We start from the raw sequence: 25,666 nt of genomic DNA, 5'->3' as shown, positions 1-25,666 counted from the left end.
AGTTAAATTAACACATAGGTTTCTACCAAGATGGATCATTGTTCTATAAACTCTTGTTTTTCTGACTTATCACTCTCAAAAGCAAAACAGAATAAAATTAAACCAGGAGTAAGAGGAACAAAATAGAAAAGCTATACAGGCTAAGAGCAGTAGTAATGTCCTAAATAATAGTAAGGTCCTAAATAAATAAACTTTGAATGTACTTAGGACTAGACCATAGAGAAAGATGTTATTCCCCTTCTGTTTTTTTTTCCATGAAAAATTGATGATATTTCTGTTCTAGTACCCTCATAAAATGGCTTATTTCTACCTGCTCTGACAGTGCCAGGTCACTGACACCATAGTTGTTACCTGCACCCTAGCATGTCACTGAGAGGTGCTGGGCTCCATGATGATGAAATAGAATGTGCCCTCCTCCAGACCTGGCATTTTAGAGCTTCTCGTGAAAAGGGTCCCCCTAGGTATTATCTTCCCTGTCCCTTGGGCACAGAATCAGGCCTGGAGGTAGCTAGAGCAAGATAATTTGTCACCGACTGTTTTTCAGCCTTCCATTTCTTCTTCAGAGTGACCTTGCACAAGGAAAACAGAAGTAGCAAACCCCGCTCTTGCCCCCTCAGACTCCAGAAAGATCGCCATGTGGATAGAAATATGTTCATAGGGGTCAGGGTCTGGGCAGTGGGGGCTACCTGACTCCACTTTCTAGATGACATTTATGAAGGTAGAATACTAAACACTTTACCACAGTTCCAATTTCTAAGGGACTTACCTACTTAATGCTCTTCTATAATGTTTTGACCGTAGAAAGGACTTTGTTTTTCAGAGCCTTTCTTCTAAAAGGAAACATACAACTCTGAGAATAACATTTCATTTAAAATATTTGAATGATAAAAAAGAGTCAAAGATACAAGAACAGAGACTAAAATGATGACCTTCATTTCCCTCTCAAAGGTAAACACTATATGTAAGGTGGCACAGTCTTTCAAGACATATACAAATGCTTATATGTTTAAAATATGCACAAGACTCTTTTGTGTATTTTTAAATTTTCCACAAATAATCATCTCTGTTCAGTTTGCTGACCTTAGGACTTACTTTAATATACTGGCTGACCCCCAATTTGCATGCCTTGGTTCATTTTGTCCCAGACATTATTGCTCATGCATCTGGAGTGAACATCTCACAACAGTTCCCCCTCAGTTGGAGGATTCAGAATAAGGCTGGGTTGTAGCCTGTTGACAGGACTCTGAAAAGCAATTATTACCATTCTGAAATTTTATATAATTTTCTTCTTTGTAACCTTAGAATATATAACCTAACAAGGAACGAGTGTAACCAAGAGACACAAAGACATTCTTGTGACTTCAGCCTAGGGTTGCTCAGTGTGATTAATCAGCATCTCTGTAGAAGTTAATATTTGGCAATGCCTTAGATAATGTCCTCATTCACCATCTGGGAGTGGAAAGCTTCATTTTACTAGATTTTGTTAAAAGCATTCACCAAAATGTGCAGTTGAATTAGGTCCCATTTATAATTTGTTTGCCTGAACCAATATGTATGAAAAAATCATTTTCTATGTTACTATATTTGTAATTATTAGTGAAGAAAACTATCTTATTGTATACATATTAGTATACAGTATATCAGTATATGGACTCTTTTCTATGAATTGAGGGTTGCCTTTGTCAACTTTTTCTTTTTCTTTATTGATTTGAAAGTATATCTATCCTGTGTACATATAAGAGTACTAACCCTTATTAGCTATACAATAGAGGCAGTTTTATGCTTCTAAGTGTTACCTGACAGTGTATCAATTTATAAAAATCGTTGATGGTCATTATTAAAGCAGCTTAACCATCAAATAGAATGGAATTCATATAACTCAGAATTTTCAGTTTAAGAAAGAAAAAGAATCTGCAGATGTATTTAAGAAAAATATTCGCTCCTAAATGCCAAATACATTTTAAAAAAATCTATTTTGTGGTCAAAGAGGTGAAATTCATTTATCTGTATTTTTCATTCATGTAGAAAAAGTTTATTCACAACATAAAATCTATTTTGTGGTCAAAGAGGTGAAATTCATTTATCTGTATTTTTAATTCATGTAGAAAAAGTTTATTCACAACATAAAATCTATTTTGTGGTCAAAGAGGTGAAATTCATTTATCTGTATTTTTCATTCGTGTAGAAAAAGTTTATTCACAACATAAAGGAATAATTAAAATAGTTGAGTTTAATGCATTTGTTTCAGAAATATAGTTTTCAAATATTTTAATTGGCATAATAATTGTACATATTCATGAGGTGCAGCGTGATGTTTTGATATGTATATAAATTGTATAGTGATCAAATTAGCATAATTGGCATATCAATCACCTCAATTTTATATGATTAATATTTGCAGCAGTACAGTCCCATATTCTCCAAATTTTTTCCATCTAAATATAGTTCAAAAGCCCAAATAAAACAAAATTCATATAGTACAGAGAACTCGTCATAATAATTCACACACAGAAGGAAATTTACTCCATACATGCTTTTGGTTTCGATAGTGTTTATTAAAAGAGTGGTTACTGTTTTCCTCTAACTCTTCCTCTCTGCTTTTATTTTATTTTTTTTACATTTGACTTTTCTTGGTAGAAACACACTTTTCTTGGGATGTTTTATCTTGAACACTCTTCCCCTAAAGAGTAGAGTAATTTAGCAGAATTTCTCACACCAGTATTAAAATGGATGCATAAAGTTTCCGCAGAGCATGAAAATGAGCGTCAAGAGGGAATGAGGCCTGAAGATTCAGAAACAGGAATAGATGGATGATGTTTCTGTTTTATTGTCCTTGTAAATAAAACGAATCGTACTTTTGGCTTTTGTTTCCTAATTGGTTGTTACAAGGTAACAGCTGAAAAAATTGAATTACAATTTTCAAGAATCAGTGAATCAGCAGCAATTTTTAAGTAGTCAGTGGAAACATTACAGACTTTCCACTAAGTTTATTTTCTGCAAATCTCCAGGGGGTTGAGGGTGTCCCTGTGAGAAGAAAGAGGTGTCATCATTCTAAAAACTTATATGCACATTTTATTTCACATCAGAATGATCCTGGCAAAATGGGAAAATTTTCCTTTAAGTCCATTGGTTTTCTCTCAATGGGTCTTTCTGCTGGACTCTGCTGTCATTTTCCTCTTTCTTCTTATGAGTCCTTCACACCTCCCTTCAATCCCATCTCCCACCACCATGTCTCAATTTCTGCATTTCCAACAAAAAAAAAAAATGAAATGTATTGGGTCATTTCATTTGCATGCTGTTGTGAAGCCATGTGGGTTAAGACCAGCTGTTTACCAGTTATGACTATAATTTCTCATATTAGTTAAATGTTTATTGATACATTTTATGGGCTAGATTCCATCCAGCTTTTGTATGCACTATCCCCACTGAATCTAAGCACAAGATCTTACTACATTTTATAGATAAGCAGGTTGAGAAGGGCTAAGGAAACTTGGCCAAGGTTTCACAGTTGGTAACCAGTAGAAGTGGAACTCTGCTCAGGTTAGCATAACATGTACTTTATACTCCTATGCTACACCACACTACCTTGGATGGGTTATAAAAGTTTTCATTTTTGCATACATCAACATGAATGGTGTACATTTTATTTGCCATACAGAGGTAAGTGCCACAAAGATGACTAAATTGGACCAACCCCATCTGGCTGGAAAGGTCTACCACCTTGCCCAAGGGCTGCAATGAGAGAAGATTGCCTCATCTACTGCTTTTCTCTCTGTTTATCCCAGTGATGCCACGCTTTGCTGAACAAGTCGAGGTTGCCATTGAAGCCCTGAGTGCCAACGTCCCTCAACCATTTGAGGAGAATGAATTCATCGATGCCTCTCGCCTGGTGTATGACGGTGTTCGGGACATCAGAAAGGCTGTGCTGATGATCAGGGTATGTGAGGCCTCTGTAACACACAGCTGATCTGAGTTTCTAGTAGGGATCCCAAGTGTCGTCTTCGCTTTTTAATTACTCGCTGCAACCTGGTAAATTGCTTGGCTCCTTATTTAGACCAGGTGGACCCTTTACTTAAAAAGGAATAAGTGATTCCAGCAAGCCTAGATAGGCACTGAATATCCTGCAGCCTTACGGCCTGCCTGCTTCTTGCATGCATTTCCTAAATTTAATTCCAACTGAGGAGTAACCCAGGTACTTTTCAATTGCCCCTTACTAACACTCTCTTCCCACAAGGCTCATGGAGTATAAAGAAGTAAAGATTACTCAGAGTATTAGTGTTAGTATAGTAGCATTATTCTCATAGATAACTACATTCTCCTTATAAAAAAATAATTCAAGCATTATAAATTGCTTCACATCAATTCTCCATCAGCACACAATTAACTTCCCACTGAAAACTTGTGTTGTCAGGTATGTCTTCCAAATAATAACTGAAGTAAATATATATAGACGCAGAACTAGAAAAATATATATAAAATATACATTACATAACATGTATATATATATATAATATATATATATATATATTAAATAATTGACTTTTAAGCTCTTAACAAAGTTTGCTTTGTTCACCTAAAATATGCCTTAATCTAAGACACAGTTTACCTCATTCCATTTAACTTCTGCATAATATTGCATTGCAAGATTTTTTCCTCCTTACCTTATTTTTTTCCCTTCCTTATTTTTTCTCCTTACATTACCTTAGATTTAGAATAATCAAATAAAAAATTTTATTAGCCATAGGACCCTTTCTTCAAAGTACATATGCAGAAGCTTCAATGACAGATACTTTTATAACTATTATCATTTACGTGGGAAGGGGACTTCTGCTGTCCTGACTCCAAGAGCATGATATCTGACCGAAATATAACAGGACCCACATTTTTTTTTTAATTTTAAGTTTTTAGTTGTTGATAGACCTTTATTTATTTCTTATTTATATGTGGTGCTGAGAATTGAACCCAGTGTCTCACACATGCTATGCAAGTACGCTACCACTGAGCCACATCCACAGCCCCTGGGACCCACATTTTTTAATTGAAATTTTCCTAGTATACACATTAGAAAAGAGTAACAAGTGTCACTAATTAAAACTTTAATCATACATTTTATTTAGCCCAGTATTTCAACATGTTGCCGTGGTCACATTTAAAGCGCTCTCTAGCTCCACGTAGGTAGTGTCTGACACTGCATGAGGCAGTCCTTGACTCTGTCCTCACACTCAACCTCCTGTAGTCTCTGTGACTGATCACTGAAACCACCAGGTATCTGTCCAGCACACTTAGGAATCATTCAGCATCTAAGTCAACACCCCCTTTTCAAAACCAAACAAAAAACCCTACTTGTAGTGCAACAGCCACCTAGGTCATTGCATGTAGTCCCTCAGGTATTTCGAGAACAATCTATGAAATATTGTCCCCTCTGGGCAACATAACCCAAGTTCTTTGAGGATATCATATGTGGTGCTGATTCTTCTCCAATCCCTGATGTCCTTGAACTCATTAGGCACAGTTCCCTTGGACTATGGCATCTACAGCATTTCTGAAGCAATCCCAGCAGCCTGGAGCAGAGCAGGCTAGAAAGATCTAGAATTAGACCTTTATTGACCTCCATGCTCCTGCTGAAGCATCACCAGCTCTGCCACTTCAGATTCCAAATGCCATCTTCTCCTCTCACCTTTAGATCAGTATACCTGCTTTCATATTAAATAGCAGTCTCTTTCATAAGAATTTCAAATCCATCCCCAAAGCTCCCAGTAGATAAACTGTATCAGGCAGTATTAATTATACTAAAACACATGGAATTCAAATTTGGAATTTGGGGGCCTGTGCTTTTCACTTGCCCTTCTTATTCCTGTGAAGCTCTTATCATCTTTCAAGGCCTGGTTTGAATGCCCTCTCTCCACATTTTACCCTTCACAATAATTACCCTATCTTTTAACGACCTATACCTATTTCTGCCTGTGATAGTATTTATTATACCATTTCCTTTTATGTCTATTACTTTCTCTAGACTGTGAAGTTTGGGAAAGGAACAGCTGTCTTTTTTTTTTTTCTCTCTCTCTCTTTTCATTATGTTGCTTTGTTTGGCACAGGGCCTAATACTGTGTGTGTGTGTGTGTGTGTGTGTGTGTGTGTGTGTGTGTGTGTGTTTTCAAGTGGGGAGAGATGTCTTGGAAGATAGGAAGGTGTCAGAGAAAAAAAGATGTAAGAATTGGAGCCTTTTAAGCCCCTAACAAATTAGATCATTTTCCCCATTACCTACTACCTTGTGAAATAAGGTAATAGACCATGAGAGTTATGTTTTGAAAGCATTCGGCACTAAACCCCACTACAATCCTTAAGACACATTCCCTCCTTTGCCATTTTTCTGCTTTGTTAGCCTTCAGATTTTTGTGACAACCATTTATCTGAGAAGCTGAGAAATTTATAGACATCATTCATTTATTCATTCATGAGCTGTAAAAAAACCACAATTTTAGATAAAATGCCATATCGTTGTCACATGAAGTGTCATTCCTCCATCTCAACATTTCAAGTGAGTTGATCAGAAGGATTTCACACCACTTAAAATTTAGGAAGAGAGAAATATACAGTAGGTACAAATTGTTATTTTAAAAATTGCTATCCATTCAACACTTGAATGGTTTCATTTTGTACTTAAATAATTTCTTGGTTTCTTCTTTGAATATAATTATTAAGTGTACAGTACTTAAAAAAAAATCCCAATGTCTAAAGTTAGAAGAGAAACACAGTGAGATGAGTAGGAGCTGTTTCTTGCCCGGCAAACCTGACTGTGCCCCTTCCCCAAGTCTTGATTATACTTTAAAAAGAAAGAAAACTTTTTAAAAAAACAAAGGCAGATGCAGAAAGGACCTTGAAGGGTCAAACTCCCCATCACCCTGCCTCTCAGCAATCAATACATATTTAATGGTGATGTCAGTATCTGAGTGCTCCAAGCCAGCTCCAGGCAACCCTCGACAGTAGGCAGTGATTGCCCTTCCAGTGTTCAGCCTCACCTTTCAGGACCCTACATCTCCCCTGGAGCAGGTCTACTCTTCTACCTCTTGATTCTGTTTTTTGTTTTGCCTTGATGTGATTTACCTTCTGTGATCTGTGAGATGCATGGGAATTTTCTGATGATCCTCTTAGGTAGTGGAAAAATGAGTAGGCAATTCTGGCAGAACAATATACAGTCAATTCTCATCATCTGCAGTACTTAAGTTCTGTAAATTCACCAAACACTGAATTAATGAATACTAAACTATTGCTCCTAGGGGAAATACAGAGTTAGGCTCCTGTGAGCCTCTGGTCACATTTTCACCACCTGACCAACACCTGGCCTCGTTTCATGCGTACTTTGGTTTAAAGACAACTTCTTTATATATTGTTGATGCATAAATATTGAACCAGGGTGTCTCTCTCTCTCTCTCTCTCTCTCTCTCTCTCTCTCTCTCTCTCTCCCCCTCTCCCCCTCTCCCTCTCTCCCTCTCTCCCTCTCTCTCTCTCTCTTTGGTACTGGGCATTGAACCCAGGGGTACTTTACTCCTGAGCTAGATCCCCAGTTCTTTTTTTGTTTTTTTATTTTATTTTATTTTTTTATTATTTTTTTATTGTTGGTCGTTCAAAACATTACATAGTTCTTAATATATCATATTTCACATTTTGATTCAAGTGGGTTATGAACTCCCATTTTTACCTGTACAGATTGCTGTATCACATCAGTTACACTTCCATTGATTTACATATTGCCATTCTAGTGACTGATGTATTCTGCTGTCTATCCTATTCTCTACTATCCCCCCCGCTTCCCCTCCCCTCCCCTCTTCTCTCTCTACCCCCTCTACTGTAAATCATTTCTTCCACTTGTATTATTCTTCTCTTACCCCTCATTTCCTCTTATATGTAATTTTGTATAACCCTGAGGATCACCTTCCATTTCCCTTCTCTCTCCCTTTCCCTCCCACGTCTCATCCCTGTTTAATGTTGATCTTCTTCTCAAGCTCTTCGTCCCTACCCTGTCCTTGGTTACTCCCCTTATATCAAAGAAGTCATTTGGCATTTGTTTTTTAAGGATTGGCTAGCTTCACTTAGCATAATCTGCTCTAATGCCATCCATTTCCCTCCAAATTCTATGATTTTGTCATTTTTTAATGCAGAGTAATACTCCATTGTGTATAAATGCCACATTCTTTTTATCCATTCATCTATTGAAGGGCATCTAGGTTGGTTCCACAATCTTGCTATTGTGAATTGTGCTGCTATGAACATCGATGTAGCAGTGTCCCTGTAGCATGCTCTTATTAGGTCTTTAGGGAATAGACCGAGAAGGGGAATAGCTGGGTCAAATGGTGGTTCCATTCCCAGCTTTCCAAGAAATCTCCATACTGCTTTCCAAATTGGCTGCACCAATTTGCAGTCCCACCAACAATGAACAAGTGTACCCTTTTCCCCACATCCTCGCCAGCACTTGTTTTGTTTGACTTCGTAATGGCTGCCAAACTTACTGGAGTGAGATGGTATCTGAGGGTGGTTTTGATTTGCATTTCTCTGACTGCTAGAAATGGAGAGCATTTTTTCATGTACTTGTTGATTGATTGTATATCCTCCTCTGAGAAGTGTCTGTTCAGGTCCTTGGCCCATTTGTTGATTGGGTTATTTGTTATCTTATTGTCTAATTTTTTGAGTTCTTTGTATACTATGGATATTAGGGCTCTATCTGAAGTGTGTGGAGTAAAGATTTGTTCCCAGGATGTAGGCTCCCTGTTTACCTCTCTTATTGTTTCTTTTGCTGAGAAAAAACTTTTTAGTTTGAGTAAGTCCCAATTGTTGATTCTAGTTGTTAACTCTTGCACTATGGGTGTCCTATTGAGGAATTTGGAGCCCGACCCCACAGTATGTAGATCATAGCCAACTTTTTCTTCTATCAGACGCTGTGTCTCTGATTTAATACCCAGCTCCTTGATCCATTTTGAGTTAACTTTTGTGCATGGCGAGAGAAAGGGATTCAGTTTCATTTTTTTTTTAAATTATTTTATTGTTGGTTGTTCAAAACATTACATAGTTCTTATTATACCATATTTCACAGATTGATTCAAGTGGGTTATGAACTCCCATTTTTACCCCGTATACAGATTGCTGTGTCACATCAGTTACATTTCCATTGATTTACAAATTGCCTTTCTAGTGACTGATGTATTCTGCTGTCTATCCCATTCTCCACTGTCCCCTCACCCCTCCCCTCCCCTCCCCTCCCCTACTCTCTCTCCATCCCCTCTACTATAAATCGTTTCTTCCACTTATATAATTTTTCTCCTACTCCTCCTTTCCTCTTATATGTAATTGTGTATAACCCTGAGGCTCACCTTCCAGTTCCATGCAATTTCCCTTAACTCTCACTTTCCCTCCCGCCTATCATCCCTGTTTAATGTTATTCTTCTTCTCCAGCTCTTCGTCTCTACCCTGTCCTTGGTTACTCCCCTTATATCAAAGAAGACATTTGACATTTGTTTTTTAAGGATTGGCTAGCTTCACTTAGCATAATCTGCTCTAATGCCATCCATTTCCCTCCAAATTCTATGATTTTGTCATTTTTTAATGCAGAGTAATACTCCATTGTGTATAAATGCCACATTTTTTTAATCCATTCATCTATTGAAGGGCTTCTAGGTTGGTTCCACAATCTTGCTATCGTGAATTGTGCTGCTATGAACATCGATATAGCAGTGTCCCTGTAGCATGCTCTTGTTAGGTCTTTAGGGAATAAACCGAGGAGGGGAATAGCTGGGTCAAATGGTGGTTCCATTCCCAACTTTCCAAGAAATCTCCATACTGCTTTCCAAATTGGCTGCACCATTTTGCAGTCCCACCAACAATGAACAAGTGTACCCATTTCTCCGCATCCTCGCCAGCACTTGTTGTTGTTTGCCTTCATAATGGCTGCCATTCTTACTGGAGTGAGATGGTATCTTAGGGTGGTTTTGATTTGCATTTCTCTGACTGCTAGAGATGGTGAGCATTTTTTCATGTACTTGTTGATTGATTGTATGTCCTCCTCTGAGAAGTGTCTGTTCAGGTCCTTGGCCCATTTGTTGATTGGGTTATTTGTTATCTTATTATCTAATTTTTTGAGTTCTTTGTATACTCTGGATATTAGGGCTCTATCTGAAGTGTGTGGGGTAAAGATTTGTTCCCAGGATGTAGGCTCCCTGTTTATCTCTCTTATTGTTTCTTTTGTTGAGAGAAAACTTCTTAGTTTGAGTAAGTCCCATTTGTTGATTCTGGTTGTTAACTCTTGCGCTATGGGTGTCCTATTGAGGAATTTGGGGCCTGACCCCAGTATGTAGATCATAGCCGACTTTTTCTTCTATCAGACGCCGTGTCTCTGATTTAATATCGAGCTCCTTTATCCATTTTGAGTTAACTTTTGTGCATGGCGAGAGAAAGGGATTCAGTTTCATTTTGATGCAAATGGATTTCCAGTTTTCCCAGCACCATTTGTTGAAGATGCTATCCTTCCTCCATTGCATGCTTTTAGCCCCTTTATCAAATATAAGATAGTTGTAGTTTTGTGGATTGGTTACTGTGTCCTCTATTCTGTACCATTGGTCCACCTGCCTGTTTTGGTACCAGTACCATGCTGTTTTTGTTACTATTGCTCTGTAGTATAGTTTGAGGTCTGGTATCGCTATACCGCCTGATTCACACTTCCTGCTTAGCATTGTTTTTGCTATTCTGGGTCTTTTATTATTCCATATAAATTTCATGATTGTTTTATCTATTTCTACAAGAAATGCTGTTGGGATTTTGATTGGCATTGCATTGAACTTATAGAGAACTTTTGGTAATATCGCCATTTTGATGATGTTAGTTCTGCCTATCCATGAACAGGGTATATTTTTCCATCTTCTAAGGTCTTCTTCTATATCTCTCTTTAGGGTTCTGTAGTTTTCATTGTATAAGTCTTTCACCTCTTTTGTTAGGTTGATTCCCAAGTATTTTATTTTTGGGGGGGATATTGTGAATGGAGTAGTTGTCCTCATTTCCATTTCAGAGGATTTGTCACTGATATACAGGAATGCATTTGATTTATGCGTGTTGATTTTATATCCTGCCACTTTGCTGAATTCATTTATTAACTCTAATAGTTTCTTTGTAGACCCTTTTGGGTCTGCAAGGTATAAAATCATGTCATCTGCAAATAGTGATAATTTAAGTTCTTCTTTTCCTATTTTTATGCCTTTAATTTCTTTTGTCTGTCTAATTGCTCTGGCCAGTATTTCAAAACTAAATTGAATAGAAGTGGTGATAGAGGGCATCCCTGTCTTGTTCCAGATTTTAGAGGGAATGCCTTCAGTTTTTCTCCATTTAGGATGATGCAAGCCTAAGGTTTAGCATATATAGCTTTTAAAATGTTGAGGTAAGTTCCTATTATCCCTAGTTTTTCTAGTGTTTTGAACATAAAGGGATGCTATACATTGTCAAGTGCTTTTTCTGCATCTATCGAGATAATCATATGGTTCTTATTTTTAAGTCTATTGATGTGGTGGATAACATTTATTGATTTCTGTATATTGAACCAGCCTTGCATCCCAGGGATGAATCCAACTTGATCATGGTGTATAATTTTTTTGATACGTTTTTGAATCCGATTAGCCAGAATTTTATTGAGGATTTTTGCATCTAGGTTCATTAGAGATATTGGTCTGTAGTTTTCTTTCTTTGAAGTGTCTTTGTCTGGTTTAGGTATCAGGGTGATGTTGGCCTCGTAGAATGTATTTGGAAGTTCTCCCTCTTTTTCTATTTCCTGAAATAGCTTGAAAAGTATTGGTGTTAGTTCCTCTTTAAAGGTTTTGTAAAACTCTGCTGTATACCCATCCGGTCCTGGGCTTTTCTTAGTTGGTAATCTTTTGATGGTTTCTTCTATTTCCTCTATTGTTATTGGTCTGTTTAGGTTGTCTATATCCTCCTGACTCAATCTGGGCAGATCATATGACTTAAGAAATTTATCTATCCTTCACTATCTTCTATTTTATTGGAGTATAAGGATTCAAAATAATTTCTGATTATCTTCTGTATTTCTGAAGTGTCTGTTGTGATATTGCCTTTTTCATCCCGTATGCTAGTAATTTGAGTTCTCTCTCTTCTTCTCTTCAATAGCATGGCTAAGGGTCTGTCGATTTTATTTATTTTTTCAAAGAACCAACTTTTAGTTTTGTCAATTTTTTCAATTGTTTCTTTTGTTTCGATTTCATTAATTTCAGCTCTGATTTTAATTATTTCTTGCCTTCTACTTCTTTTGCTGTTGTTTTGCTCTTCTTTTTCTAGGATTTTGAGATGAAGTATGAGATCATTTATTTGTTGGTTTTCTCTTTTTTTAAGGAATGAACTCCAAGCAATGAATTTTCCTCTTAGAACTGCTTTCAATGTGTCCCATAGATTCCGATATGTTGTGTCTGTGTTTTCATTTAACTCTAAGAAGTTTTTAATTTCCTTCTTGATGTCTTCTAAAACCCATTGATCATTCAGTAACCTATTGTTCATTCTCCAAGTGATGCATGATTTTTCCTTCCTTCTTTTATCGTTGATTTTCAGTTTCATTCCATTATGATCAGATAAGATGCATGGTATTATCTCTACTCCTTTATATTGTCTAAGAGTTTAAGCCATTAACATTTAGGGTTATTATTGAGATATGGGTTGTTCTTCCAGCCATATTTGTTTATTAATGTTACTAAACCTTATTTGTTTTCCTCTTTGATTACTTTCCCCCCTTTACTGTCCTACCTCCCACTGTTGGTTTTCATTGTTATTTTCCATTTCCTCTTCCTGTAATGTTTTGCCAAGGATTTTTTGAAGAGATTGTTTTCTAGCTGCGAATTCTTTTAACTTTTGTTTATCGTGGAAGGTTTTAATTTCATCTTCCATCCTGAAGCTTAATTTCGCCGGATACACGATTCTTGGCTGGAACCCATTTTTTTTCAGTGTTTGAAATATGTTATTCCAGGATCTTCTAGCTTTCAGAGTCTGTGTTGAGAGATCAGCTGTTATCCTGATTGGTTTACCCCTAAATGTAATCTGCTTCCTTTCTCTTGTAGCTTTTAAAATTCTCTCCTTATTCTGTATGTTGGGCATCTTCATTATAATGTGTCTAGGTGTGGATCTCTTATGATTTTGCACATTCGGCGTCCTGTAGGCTTCTAGGATTTGGGATTCTGTCTCATTCTTCAAGTCTGGGAAGTTTTCTCATATTATTTCATTGAGTAGATTGTTTATTGCTTTGGTTTGGAGCTCTGTGCCTTCCTGTATCCCAATGACTCTTAAGTTTGGTTTTTTAATGTTATCCCATGTTTCTTGGATGTTCTGCTCATGGTTTCTTAGCAGTCTTGCTGAACTGTCTATGTTCTTTTCAAGTTGAAATACTTTGTCTTCATTGTCTGATGTTCTATCTTCTAAGTGATCTACTCTGCTGATAGTATTCTCAATTGAGTTTTTAAGTTGGTTTATTGCTTCCTGCATTTCTAGGATTTCTATTTGTTTGTTTTTTATTACCTCTATCTCCCTGTGTAATTGATCTTTTGCTTCCTGGATTTGTTTATGTAGTTCCTTGTCAAAGTGATCTTTCATTGTCTGATTTTGCTGTCTCATGTCTTCCTTGAGACTCCAGATCATCTGAAGCATGTATATCCTGAACTCTTTATCTGACATTCCATCTGTTGCAGCTATTACCTCTTCTCAAGTTGAGTTGACCTGCCTTGCTTGTGGTCCTTTCTTTCCTTGTCTTTTCATACTGCTCGCGTTTCTTTCTGCTTGGTGAAACTGTTGTGTTTTTGAAATTTTCCCCCTATTTATTTATATTGCTCTTGTATAGTTGGAAAATCTCCCTTGCAGGGCGGGTAGTGGCTGTGCTCCTCCTCTAATTAGGGTGATCTGTCTACCACACTGGTTGGTCGCAGGTCTGCCCACCCTGCGGGCACGGGTGGCAGCTCTGCTCTGCCCCCACTCCAATTGTGGTGACGTGTGACATGTCTACCACGCTGGCAGGCCTCTAGGCCTGTTCCGCCGGTGGGTTGCATGTCTGCCTACCTTGCGGGCTTGGGCGGCAGTTCTGCTCGGCCCCCCACTCCAAATGGGGCTACCTGACTGCCTCTCCAACGGGTCGCTGGGCCTTTTCCGGACACGGGCGGCGGCTCTGCTCCACCCCCACTCCAACCAGTGTGACGTGACTGCCTCGGTGCTACGTGTCCACCACGCTGGCAGGCTACCGGGCCTGTCCTGCCAGTGGGTCGTAGGTCTGCCTACCTTGCAGGCTCAGACGGTGGCTCTGCACAGCCCCTACTCCAAATGGGGTGACTTGGCTACCGCGCCGTCGGGTTGCTGGTCCTGTTCCAGGCGTAGGCGGCTACTCTCTTCGGCCCCAGCTGCAGTTGGGGTGTCGTGATACCACGCCGGCGGGTCACTTGGCCTGTTCTGGGTGCAGGCGGCAGCTCCCCTCTGCCCCTCTGGCCCCCACTGCACCCAGCAGGACCCAGACCGAGAAGCAGTTACCACGGGGTCCCCGTCCCTGGGCCAAAGCCGCTCAGGGAGCCAGAACCCGGCCTCTCCGAGCCTGGTGCACGCTCCGCTAGGAGCAGGCTCCAAGGAGCGATCTCTGCGGGTTCCCCAGCCCTAGGCCAAAGCAGCTCTGGGAGCCAGAGCCCGGCCGCCCCAAGCTCTCCAAGCTCGGTGCACGCTCTGCTGGGAGCAGGCTCAAAGACGCAGACCCCGCGTGTTCCCCAGCCCTGGGCCCAAACTGTTCCAGGGGTCAGAACCCAGCCGCTTCGAGCTCGATGCACGCTCCACTAGGAGCTGGCTTCAATACGCAGTCTGCGGGTTCCCCAGCCCTGGGCCAAAGCAGCTCTGGGAACCAGAACCCGGCCGCTCAGAGCTCGGTGCACGCTTTGCTAGGAGCGAGCCCCAAGGAATATTCTCCACAGGTTCTCTAGCCCTGAGCCTGAGCGATCTGTCTGCGAGACGCAGGCAAATGCCAGCCTGAAATCACCTGTTCCGTAGCTGAATGAGCTGAGATCAGTAGAAAACAGGGATTATTCCATCAGCTCTCCAAGATGGTGGCTGCTGTCCTCCTCCGTGGTCCGACCGGTGTCGAGAACCGAACTGGACGGCTTCTCTCCTCCGTCTCAAAGCCAGAACTCAGCACTAAGCATGGCCATTATGCCGCTGGCAGGAGCCCCCAGAATCCGCATCGCTGCACCCCCGCTCCGGCACCTCGCCGCTTCCCAGCGCACGCCGCAGACTCCAACCGCGGGGTTATCCGCCGATCAGGCAATGCGACCCTCTGTGCGGAGAAATCACCCGCGTCTGAGCCCCCGCCACTGAACCTCACGCGATGGAAATCCCTCTACTAGATTCTGGAGCACCTCAATTTCGCTGGAATTTCCCAACAAGACAGCCTTCAGCTGTTTCACCTCGTCTTTCTCCCGCACAGTGACGCGGCACACGGGAGTGATGCACTCCCTTCGCCGCCATCTTCAATCCCTCTTTTTTTGTTTTTTATTTTGAGATAGAGTCGTGCTAAATAGCTGAGAATGGCTTTAAACTTGCAATATTTCTGCCTGAACCTCCCAAGTTGCTAAGATTACAGGCATGTGCCACTAGGCCCTGTACTAACTCATATTTGAATGACACAGGGGGTTTCTCTGTGACGCACATCACAGTCCCCTTACACATGGGGACACTAGACAATAACTCAGCATTACTTTTAGGGACCATTTGTCACATAGAAGTCAAAAGCACAAAAAGTGTGGCCCTAAATAGATCATGAAAGCAATACTTAGTCACAGCAAGGGAGCTTAGCTAAGAAGGCAGAGCACTGTGTTGTTTGGCTTTAGCTGGGAACATACACATTAGGTGAGTTATTTTTTTATTTTATTTTTTCACTTTCTCTCGCATGTCTGGGATAACTACGAAAGCACCATGAACATTCATTTTGTGTATTACAAATTAATTGTAGTGAGGAGGCAAATCCACCAATAGGGAATCTTCAAGTAATCAGGACCACATATATATTTAAAAGACAGAGTTAAACATTTAACTTTGGAAACTAAGGTGAGTAGGTGGGGTAGAAGGTGGTAATGTCCTAGTATCAGAAAATCTGTATTCTACAAAGTAGGAGTTGTTCCTTGACCCAGGAAAGTCTACAATGGTGTCTCTTCACTACACTTTTATCAATGGAATCCATTAATTTAGTTATATATGATATTTTCAAAGGCAGGCCAAAGAAATGATAGGGCCTGGGACAGTGTTCCGAGAAAAAGACTGTAGTTCAATTTTACATCTCCCAAACTGTGTACCAATCAATGTCCCCTGGAGTGCTACAAGTCATTTTAGAGTATTGAGTATAATATACAGATGCCTCTTAGAATCTGTGCAAAATGTTGGCTGGAAGTGGTTTATGGAGGTGGCACATAGCTTTTTATGATGTGGTATGTTTGTGAAACTGGGTATATGGTGACCACTGTGTTTAAAATCAATCCCAAGAATCAGTTGGTGTCCATTTGATTTCTCTGGTTTGAAAAGTATGCAGCGTTAGTTGTTAGGTTACAAAGATGGGTAAATTGTTTGTACTAAACTGCTTAATTAAAAGAACTATTCAGGATTTTCATTTTTTTTTTTTTTAGAATTAACGCACTATGAAAACATTACTGAGACCATGAGAATGCCATGAAACAGTAAAGTTTGAAATTTATGGCTTAACTAATTTTGGGTCATCAGCACACTAATTGCCTTCTCTGTAGTTTAGTTTCCTTAGCTGCCAATGGACACAAATATACTGAGCTAATAAAGAACTATCACAGATATAACACTTAGTAGGTTCCAAGAAGCAAGTCTTTTCCTCATCCTTCAGAGAGGAAGCTTATATAATGATCCAACTAAACAGAATTTGTTCAGTAAGTCCACAATATTATCAAAATTGGAGCCAGGTTGTTTGTCATAAGTTGAAAATAAAAGGTTGAAAAGATTTTAGAAACTTTCACTTATGTGAAAAAATTTTACTTAATGTAAAATGTTATAACCTAGCTAATCAGCATGGTCTCATAAGGTTCCTAGTTTTGTTTTCTTAATTAATTAGAACTAATTTAATATGATGTTTTTTTTAAAGTGGCAATTCAGTCTTGATCATTCATTTATGAAGTTTTTGTCAAATGCTTACTGGATTTCCCACACTGTTAGAGCTGCCCTATATACAGAGGCAAACAAAGTAGACAAAAATCCCAATCTTCATAGAATTTAGAAATTTAGATTCCTTTGGTAGGAGACAGAGAATTTTTTTTTTAAAAAAAACATATTTAATGCCAAATATTGTGTCACAGTGAAAACCAGGGTGGTATAAAGGAGACAGAGCATAGGTAGGCATGGATTTTATGGAGGATGGTAAGTGATTGACATTTGAGAAGAGACCTGGAGGAGAAGGAAAGGAGACACAAGGTAGTTGGAGGGTGCATATTTCATGAAGAGGGAACAGAACAGCAAGTGCAAAGTCTGGAGTTGGAAGCTGGCCGGAGGCCTGAGGACTACACTGAATGAGACGGGTGCCATCGGAGTCTCTGAATGGTTAAAAACATGATCTAATTCAGTTCTTAAAAGGAGCGTTCTAGCTATTCTGGTTAGGGTCAAAGTAGGGAGAGCGGTTAGGAGGTTTCCAGAGTAATCTAAGTTCCAGATGCTGTTGGCCAATCGGTTCTGAGGAAAGTTTTACATATTTGCTTTAGATCTCTAATTTTAGTTTTTGTTCGCATCCCATTTTAGTGGTGTAGACCTCTGTTGGAAAATCTTTTGTATCACCTCAAATCACCTGCCAACTATATTTTTTATATTTCTTTCAATGGAACTCTCATATACATGTGAGCTTTTCTTCACTGGTCCTTATTACATTTTACTCACATTTTCAGGTGAAAGGATTCTGAATCTTTCAGCATCCTCTTGTTTTGCTTCTGAAGAGAGGAGTTATAGAGATGGAGCACCAGAGGCAGTGAACTGATGATGTGATTAAATCCCATCGTCTCCTTGGGCCTCGGTAATGGGCACAAGTTAATCTTATTGATTTAGACAGGAGATAATTTGGAGGCTGAATGCTTGTGCTACTTTACAGATGAGACCCACTTTCACAGCTGAATAGTTGGATGGTAGTAGAACCAGGGAACCAGGAGAAGACCCCCAAGTCATATTTGTTTTCTGTGAAAGGCTCCCCTGGGAGAACTGACCTTGGCCCTTAGTCTCTAGCCTCTATTCCTGTGTGCTATACCTTTTGTTGACTTTTTTACTTTATCAGTCTGTCTAATACTATAAGTGTGATCTCTTTGAGCCCCCTTTCTAATTTACTGTCTCCTTTAATTTATGGAAGTCCTTGACCAACTGAAAAATAACACTTACACTTTCAAAATCCAACAATTTGAAAAACAAAAGCATGACTAGGACACACGTTAGTACTTAGGTCATAAGCTGCATGCGCACAGAACCTTTTGTATGAATGACCTGGATGGATTTGCTGCATGTTTAAGACACATGAAAATCTTTTAAACTCTTCTGTTTACCTGATGGTATTTGTGATGGTTAAAAGCATAGGCTCTGGAACCCTCAGCTTGTTCCTCATTTCTGCCTCTTGATGTGTGACACCTTGGAAATTTTGCTTAAAGACCCTGAGCCTGTTCATTCATCTGGCAAATGGGGATTAAGCCAGATGTAGTCCCAGCTACTTAGGAGTCTGAAGCAGGAGGATTATAAATTCAAGGCCAGACAGGGCAATTTACTAAGGCCCTGTCTCAAAATAAAATTTTAAAAAAGGGATGAGGATATACCTCATTGATAGAACACTTGCCTAGCATGTGTAAGGCTCTGGGCTCCATTCCTAGCACCATACACACAGACAGACACACACACACACTCACACACTATTACCACCACCACCAACAACACAAAGGGTTTAAATGTATTCATTAAATCATTGTAAGGATTAAAACCTGTAGCTGAAAATCTGTCCCATAGTGGGTGGTAAACAATTGCTACTATTATTATTGCTGTGGTTATTATGTGTTGTTTTATTAAGCATACTAATGATCACCATCATTTGTAAATTTAGTTTAGTTTTATAGTTTGGAAAGCATTTTCATATACATCTGAGTTTAGGAGTCCCGTGGGGTAGGCAAAGCAATAACAATTGTAATCTCCATTTTATGTAAGACTCAGAAGCAGCAAAAATAAGTGACTTGGCAAAGACTTACAGCTTATGAATGGCAAAGTTAGGCCCAAATCACTCAGGTTCCCTGGGTCCACAATCCAGGTTATTATTTTTTCTTTTCAAAATGTTTCTTTATTTTGGTTCTTGGGCTGTGGTCACTTGAGTCAGAGCTTATCATTATTAGCCTTATACTGCCAGGTTGTGTTTGTCATTGACTTGTCTCGTAAAATGCACAGCTCACTGAAATGTTTGGACTCAGTACTATCACATTCTCAGCCCTGTCACATTCTGCAGTTTTTTTTTTTTTGATTGAGGTTTTCCTTTTTACTTTTCTCCTCCTTTTAAGAACTAATGATGAAAAGTGCTTGTAATCTTGTCATGTCATCTGTCAGTAGAATTTACCAACTTGCTGTAATTGTTTCACAGTACATTCCAGAAGAGTGAGGAATGATCCCATGATACGCTCGGTCCACAATAAAAATACAACCAATTATTTGAACTAGGTTCTGCTTACCCCACCCCTAATTGTATTAATGGAATATTAATAGAATAGAACAAAACCTCTTTCTCCTCCCATTCTCTTAATATTCCTATGAAAGAAAAATGGAACACATGTAGATGACTGACTGAATGTTAATAAGGTTGATAGAGAAAAGTAAAAATAAAAGTGATAATGCCAAAACATGGAAAAATTTCTAGGCATAATGTGATATTGGCACAAAGGACCCCATTTTACGCCTGTCTGACCAATCTCGAGGCTTCATCAATAACCACATCTGATTAATTATACTGAGGTAGCCAAAGAAATCAACAGAATAAAAAAAATGTGGCCTTTTGGATGAGGAATGGGCAGCTGCATCCTCAGTACAGCTTGTGGCCTGTTCGGTTCTTTTCAAGGACAGAGCCCTGGAAGGTGGCTCTGCTCCAGTCAAGTGGAAGTTCATGGGTGACAGCGGACTTGAGGATCTCACACTGGTGTCCTCTCTTTTTGTGCTCCATCTTTATCATGTCCTGAGATTTTCCTCATAGAGTCACACACAGCATTAGGGTGGATGCCTCAAATCCACTCACTTAGAAGTCTTTGTACACGTTATAACCTCTTATGCCTCAGTTTCTCTGCCTATAAAATGGAGAAAACCATGTCTACTTCATAGGAGTGTTCAGGAAACTTCATGAGTTAGTGTGAATAAAGCACTTAGAGAAAACAGTGATAGTCATATGGTACCGTTTAATGCAGTTTATCTAGTATTACTGCCATTAAAGATGGGGAGGATTTTTGGTTTTTGTTTTTGTTTGTTTTTTTGGCGTGGCTTGTGGATTGCTCCAGATCTTTCTCCTCAACGCGGACTATGTGATTGGAAAGGCTCTCTTCTCCTTTTACGCCATTTTATACCTCCAGTTCTTGCCTAAGTTGTAGTGTGTAAAAACAACAACAATTACAAAAATTAATAAAGAAGAGTGTGTTTGAAGTTAGACACACTTGGCTCTTTAGAGCTAAATGCTGGTTCTGTTAACTGCTTTAGGGACCATGGGACCCATTGTTGAAACTACGTCAAACATTGTTCTTCTCATCTCTAAATACAGAATGATCCCTATTACATTGTGCTGATCTGATTGAAATTGACATTATATGTGAGTTTTTTAATCCTTAGTGAATGTGTAGAAACTGCTAGCTTTACTTTAAAAATATTTGTTGAATGAATTTATTTTGAATTCCTAAGTAATAATGATAGCAAGGATTTTTTTTTTTAAATGCCTACTATATGCCAGATACTCTATACAGAATACATCATTTATCTTCACAACAGTCATAGAGGGAGCTGAGAGATGTGAGAGAGTTTGCTCATGGTCATGTGGGGCTCAGGCAACATTGTCCTGACTGAAGACTATACTCGAACCTCTGCTTCTGATGGCTTGGTGAGCAATCCAGATGTTTCACCAGGTCAAGCCATTGGCCTGGAGGTGGTTGATCCTTTTGCCCATTGAGAGCTGAAGAGATGGGATGGACCAAATAGGGCGTTGTAGAAGAAGTATAGTTGTAACTTTTTCTATTGGTTCTCATTTTCTATCTTATCATAGATTTGGATGGGTAGAATTAATACAAAAATAAAACTCTTCTCAAAATTAGAAATCACGTCATGTGAAGAGTCAAACTTAGACTTGCTACACCTGCAGGAGGAAATAATAAAGAAAATAAACTTTTTAAAGCAAGTAAATTAGGGCAGCATGATTTTTTTCTGACTCTGTTCCAGCTGATAGCTACCCACAGGGCTGTACTATATGTAAGAAGCTGTAAGCTGCTTCCTGGAGGCTAGTTTAGCTTTTGCAATGAAAAAGTGTGTGGATGTGGGTGAAGTTTACAGATTTTAGATTCAAATTTTTGTAACATTTTTTCTTCTTAATATTTAGACCCCAGAAGAACTAGAAGATGATTCTGACTTTGAACAGGAAGATTACGACGTGCGTAGCCGGACAAGCGTTCAGACGGAGGATGACCAGCTCATTGCAGGGCAGAGTGCACGGGTGAGTGGACATTCAGGACTTTGAACACAGCACAGGACTGTGTTCACCAAAATGGTTTGAGGATATTTCTAAATTTAAGGAATTGGGACCCCAGAGATTTCCAGCTCAGAAATCTGTGCTCTTGTCTAAGGTGGTCTGTTAGCAATTCACATTCAATACAGTGAAAACAACCCCCATGGCTCTTGATTCATTCTTACCCTTCTCTTTCTCTACCCCTTAAAATATGGCTCTTGTAGCAAAGCAAATTCTAATGTGTATAATGGATTTAACTGGGGATGAGGGCCATAATTAGATAGTTCACAGACAGGGGACACTGTAATGCTCATATTTTGTCTTGCACAGTCACCATTTTCGTAAGTGATATTTTGCCAAGTTTATTAAAAACACAAGTAGTAATGACAAGAGGTCAATCAGGTACCACTCAGTTATTGTCCAGGACCTTGCTTCCTACTGTGGCCAAAGTTCTCTGTTATTCAAGACTACATTGGTTTAAGGCCATCAAGTAGAGAAAGAAATTTTATTTTTAATACCTACCTGTTGCCAGGGTAGATCCTTTGTGGAATTTCTTTTTCTATCACATGGCAGACTTAGTAGAAACATGCCAATTTAAGGCATAGAGCAGGAAGCAACAGACATTTGAGTGCTCCGGGTTATGGTCTACCATCACGAAAGTCCAAAGAGCATCCTAGAGTTGGATCAGTCAGATTACCTGTATCTTTTGCAGAATAGAAGTAAGTAATCTAGGCAGGTAATGAGTGACAGAATCCCTAGGTATTGTATAAAAGAGTGATATTTCCCTCTCTTTAAAGTCTCAGTTTCCATTGAGTAAAAATAAACAAATTATAGTATAACTGAGAATTAGATATTCTAATCATCTGTATTAAGTTTTACTTATTGAAGAGGAAGCATGAGATTGAGAAAGAGATGGTAAGAGATTTGGAGACCCTAGAAAGCTCATACTACTTTGGGAATTGTCTAAGCAAAATAGGAAACAACCAGTCAGAGATTAAAATGAAGAGGACTCAAAGGAGATGCTGAATCAAGAAAGACTTTGCACCTAACACTCAGTTTCATATATGTGCTTTATGATCTGATAGCCTCACCCAGCCATCAAATGGCCCAGAAAATATGGACACATATTGATAGGACAAATGTGAATATAAAAGTCAGAACATCAAAGACACAGTGATTTTAATAGATTTGAACTTGGATTATAAAACATACAATTAGGACCATGCTCAGAGTTACCCATTGCTTGAATTCATGGAGTTTGAGACCCATCCTCTATAAAATGTGAATGAAAGACTTATGTGATAGGATTCCTTTGAGTATGAAATAAATAGGCACAATATTTGCCATGTAGTAAGTGCTCAGTAAAAGACACTCTGATACTTATTAATCTTCATAAAAGAAATACCTCTGGTCACATGGGATGGCAGCAATAGAAGGTTCATAAATGGGCCCAGAGCCTCCTACTTTGAAAATTCCTTGCCAACTATTCAGTCTTCTCTAGAATGTTAAAAATTCGGAAGGTCACTAAGTAGGAATCTTTTGAGGCTATGTTGGCACAACATTAAGCTAATTAATCAATCAAAGAAACTCATCTTCAAAATTAAGTAAAAACAGCATTTTTATCTCAATGACAAAAGGCGAGTTTGAGTAATTCATCCAAACATTAATCAATTCAAAGTTAATTTCATTGACTGATTGCAAGTTGGTATGGATACTTGCCTGGTTCCACAAATAAGTTTTCTCAAAGATCAAGATCTAGTGCACATTTCTTATGTATGTTTTTTAATCACCATCTGGTCAAAATGGAAAGATTAATTCACTTTTTACAAGGAAGAAAAGAGTTTCAGTATACCTCTCTTTCATGCATACTATTTACATTAGACATAGTCAATGATCATGGGTGAGAACAAAATTTAGATGGCCCCTGTCTTTATCATTTCTTCACACCATCCTCTTTTTTTGAAAGTTTTTGCAGCATGAATTATGAACATGGCCCAAGATAGTAAGAACAAAGTACTTGTATAATGTAGTACTTGCAAATTTGTCTTTGAGATCCGTCATGTGGTCCATGTGATTAACTTGCAGCAGACAGCATTACTTATTGAGTCAGCCTACTTTAGCCTGTAATTATATGATGACAAATCGGAGAAGTAGAATTATGGCTCTTAAGTTGGAAATAAGAGGGTGCATTGAATTGATGAGATGATAGATGGTCGAACTTTTGACCACCAAAGTGTGATAAGCTGTTCAAAATTGTGAAGGAGGCAAACTTTGTCTTTGAAAAGAGGCATTAGCTCTTCTCAGCAGCCATTCCTCCATGTTAATGGTCCTATGTTGTGTTCTCATTCAGAGAAATTCTTCCTTTTTGTAAATGATAAATTAATCTAAAAGGAGGTTAAAGTGGGAAATATATTTTTATACCCTCCTTCAACATTGCTGTCAAATTCTGGAATTAGAGTATTTCTTATTTCCCTTGTATGTCCTTGTCTATGGTTCATCTACATTTTTAAAAAATCATTTCTCTTATTGGTGCATAATTCTACATGATAGTGGGAATCCTTATGCCTTATTTGTACATGCACATAACTTATTTTGATCAATTAATTCCCCTGTGCCTCGCCTTTCCCTTCCCTCCTCCCTTCCCTGATCTACTTGTTCTACTATATGTGCCCCCCTTCCATTATTATTATTATCATCATTATTTTAATTAATGCATGATAATTATATGTAAAATCTGTATTCACTGTGCTATAGTCGTACATGGTTGTAGCAAAATTTGATTGATTTTGTTCCCTAGTCCTTCTCCATGCCCTTGGTTCTTCACCTCCCTCTCAATCCCCTTTCTCTACTTATTGGTCTCCCTTCTATTTCACGAGATCTCCCTTTTTATTCCTTTTCCCCCCATTTCTCTCCATTTTCCACGTTTGAGAGAAAACATTTGCCCCTTGACTTTCTGAGTCTGGCTTATTTCACTTAGCTAATGTTTTCCAGTTCCATCCATTTACCAGCAAATGACATAATTTCATTCTTCTTTATGGTTGAGTAAAACTCCATTGTGTATATATACCACATTTTCTTCATTTATTTTTCAGTTGACTGGCACCTAGACAAGTTCCATAACTTGGCTAATTTGAATTGTGCTGCTACAAACATTGTTATGCATATATTACTGTAGTGTGCTGATTTTAGTTTTTTCCTATAAATACCAAGGAATGGGATAGCTGGGTCACATGGTGTCTGAAATAGCTACATTTTAAGGGGGTGCAGGAGAAGAAATGGAAATAGGTAATGATGACAGCAATCTGATAATTCATGAAGGTTATCTTGCCCTCTGAGCCTAGATGTGACATCTTTTTTGCGGGGGAGAGTGGGTACCAGGGACTGAACTCAGGGGTACTTGTCCACTGAGTCACATACCCAGCCCTATTTTGTATTTTATTTAGATACAGGTTCTCACTGAGTTGCTTAGTGCCTCCCGTTGCTTAGGCTGGCTTTTGAATTCACAATCCTCCCAAGCTGCTGGGATTATAGGTGTGTGCCACTGAGCCTGGCTTATATGTGACATCAACCTTTTCTTCACAGGCAGATGTAGTTAAAACTGGTCAGTGACACTTTGGGACACTTAACCTTGGCAACAGAATGTATTATCTGGAGTCATATAGATCTGATTTAAAAATATGTGCTTGGTAAGTTTGTGCAATTTTGAGGTCACTCTCTGAACCTCTCTATGCCTCAGCTCCTTGCATATAGAGGGATGATGCACAGCTTTCTGCCTCCAGATGCCATTAGGAGAACCACATTATGTAATGAACCACACAGGATGTGTCATATAACTTTGCTGAGATTATTAAGCTGGTGATGATGACGCTTCTAGCTTGAGATAGTCATTCATTAGAA

At 38.9% G+C, this 25,666-nt stretch overlaps 1 protein-coding gene across 8 annotated transcripts in view; it reads left to right on the top strand.

Annotated features, from left to right (window-relative positions):
• The window catches only part of CTNNA2 (catenin alpha 2), a gene marked incomplete at its 5' end in the record, with an annotated part of 976,113 nt that overhangs the window by 893,411 nt on the left and 57,036 nt on the right, over positions 1-25,666 (top strand). For all 8 annotated transcript variants that reach the window (XM_081264879.1, XM_081264878.1, XM_081264877.1 and 5 more), the window contains 2 exons: positions 3,786-3,937; positions 21,644-21,757. In XM_081264879.1, the coding sequence (XP_081121005.1) occupies positions 3,786-3,937; positions 21,644-21,757 (266 nt within the window). The remainder of the gene's footprint in view (positions 1-3,785; positions 3,938-21,643; positions 21,758-25,666) is intronic.

Source organism: Spermophilus citellus, assembly GCF_964194105.1.
Source record: "Spermophilus citellus genome assembly, chromosome: 13".
In the NCBI taxonomy this organism is placed as follows: Eukaryota; Metazoa; Chordata; class Mammalia; order Rodentia; family Sciuridae; genus Spermophilus; species Spermophilus citellus.
The sequence above is the reverse complement of the archived record's forward strand: the minus strand, read 5'-3'. Positions and strand labels throughout refer to the sequence as shown.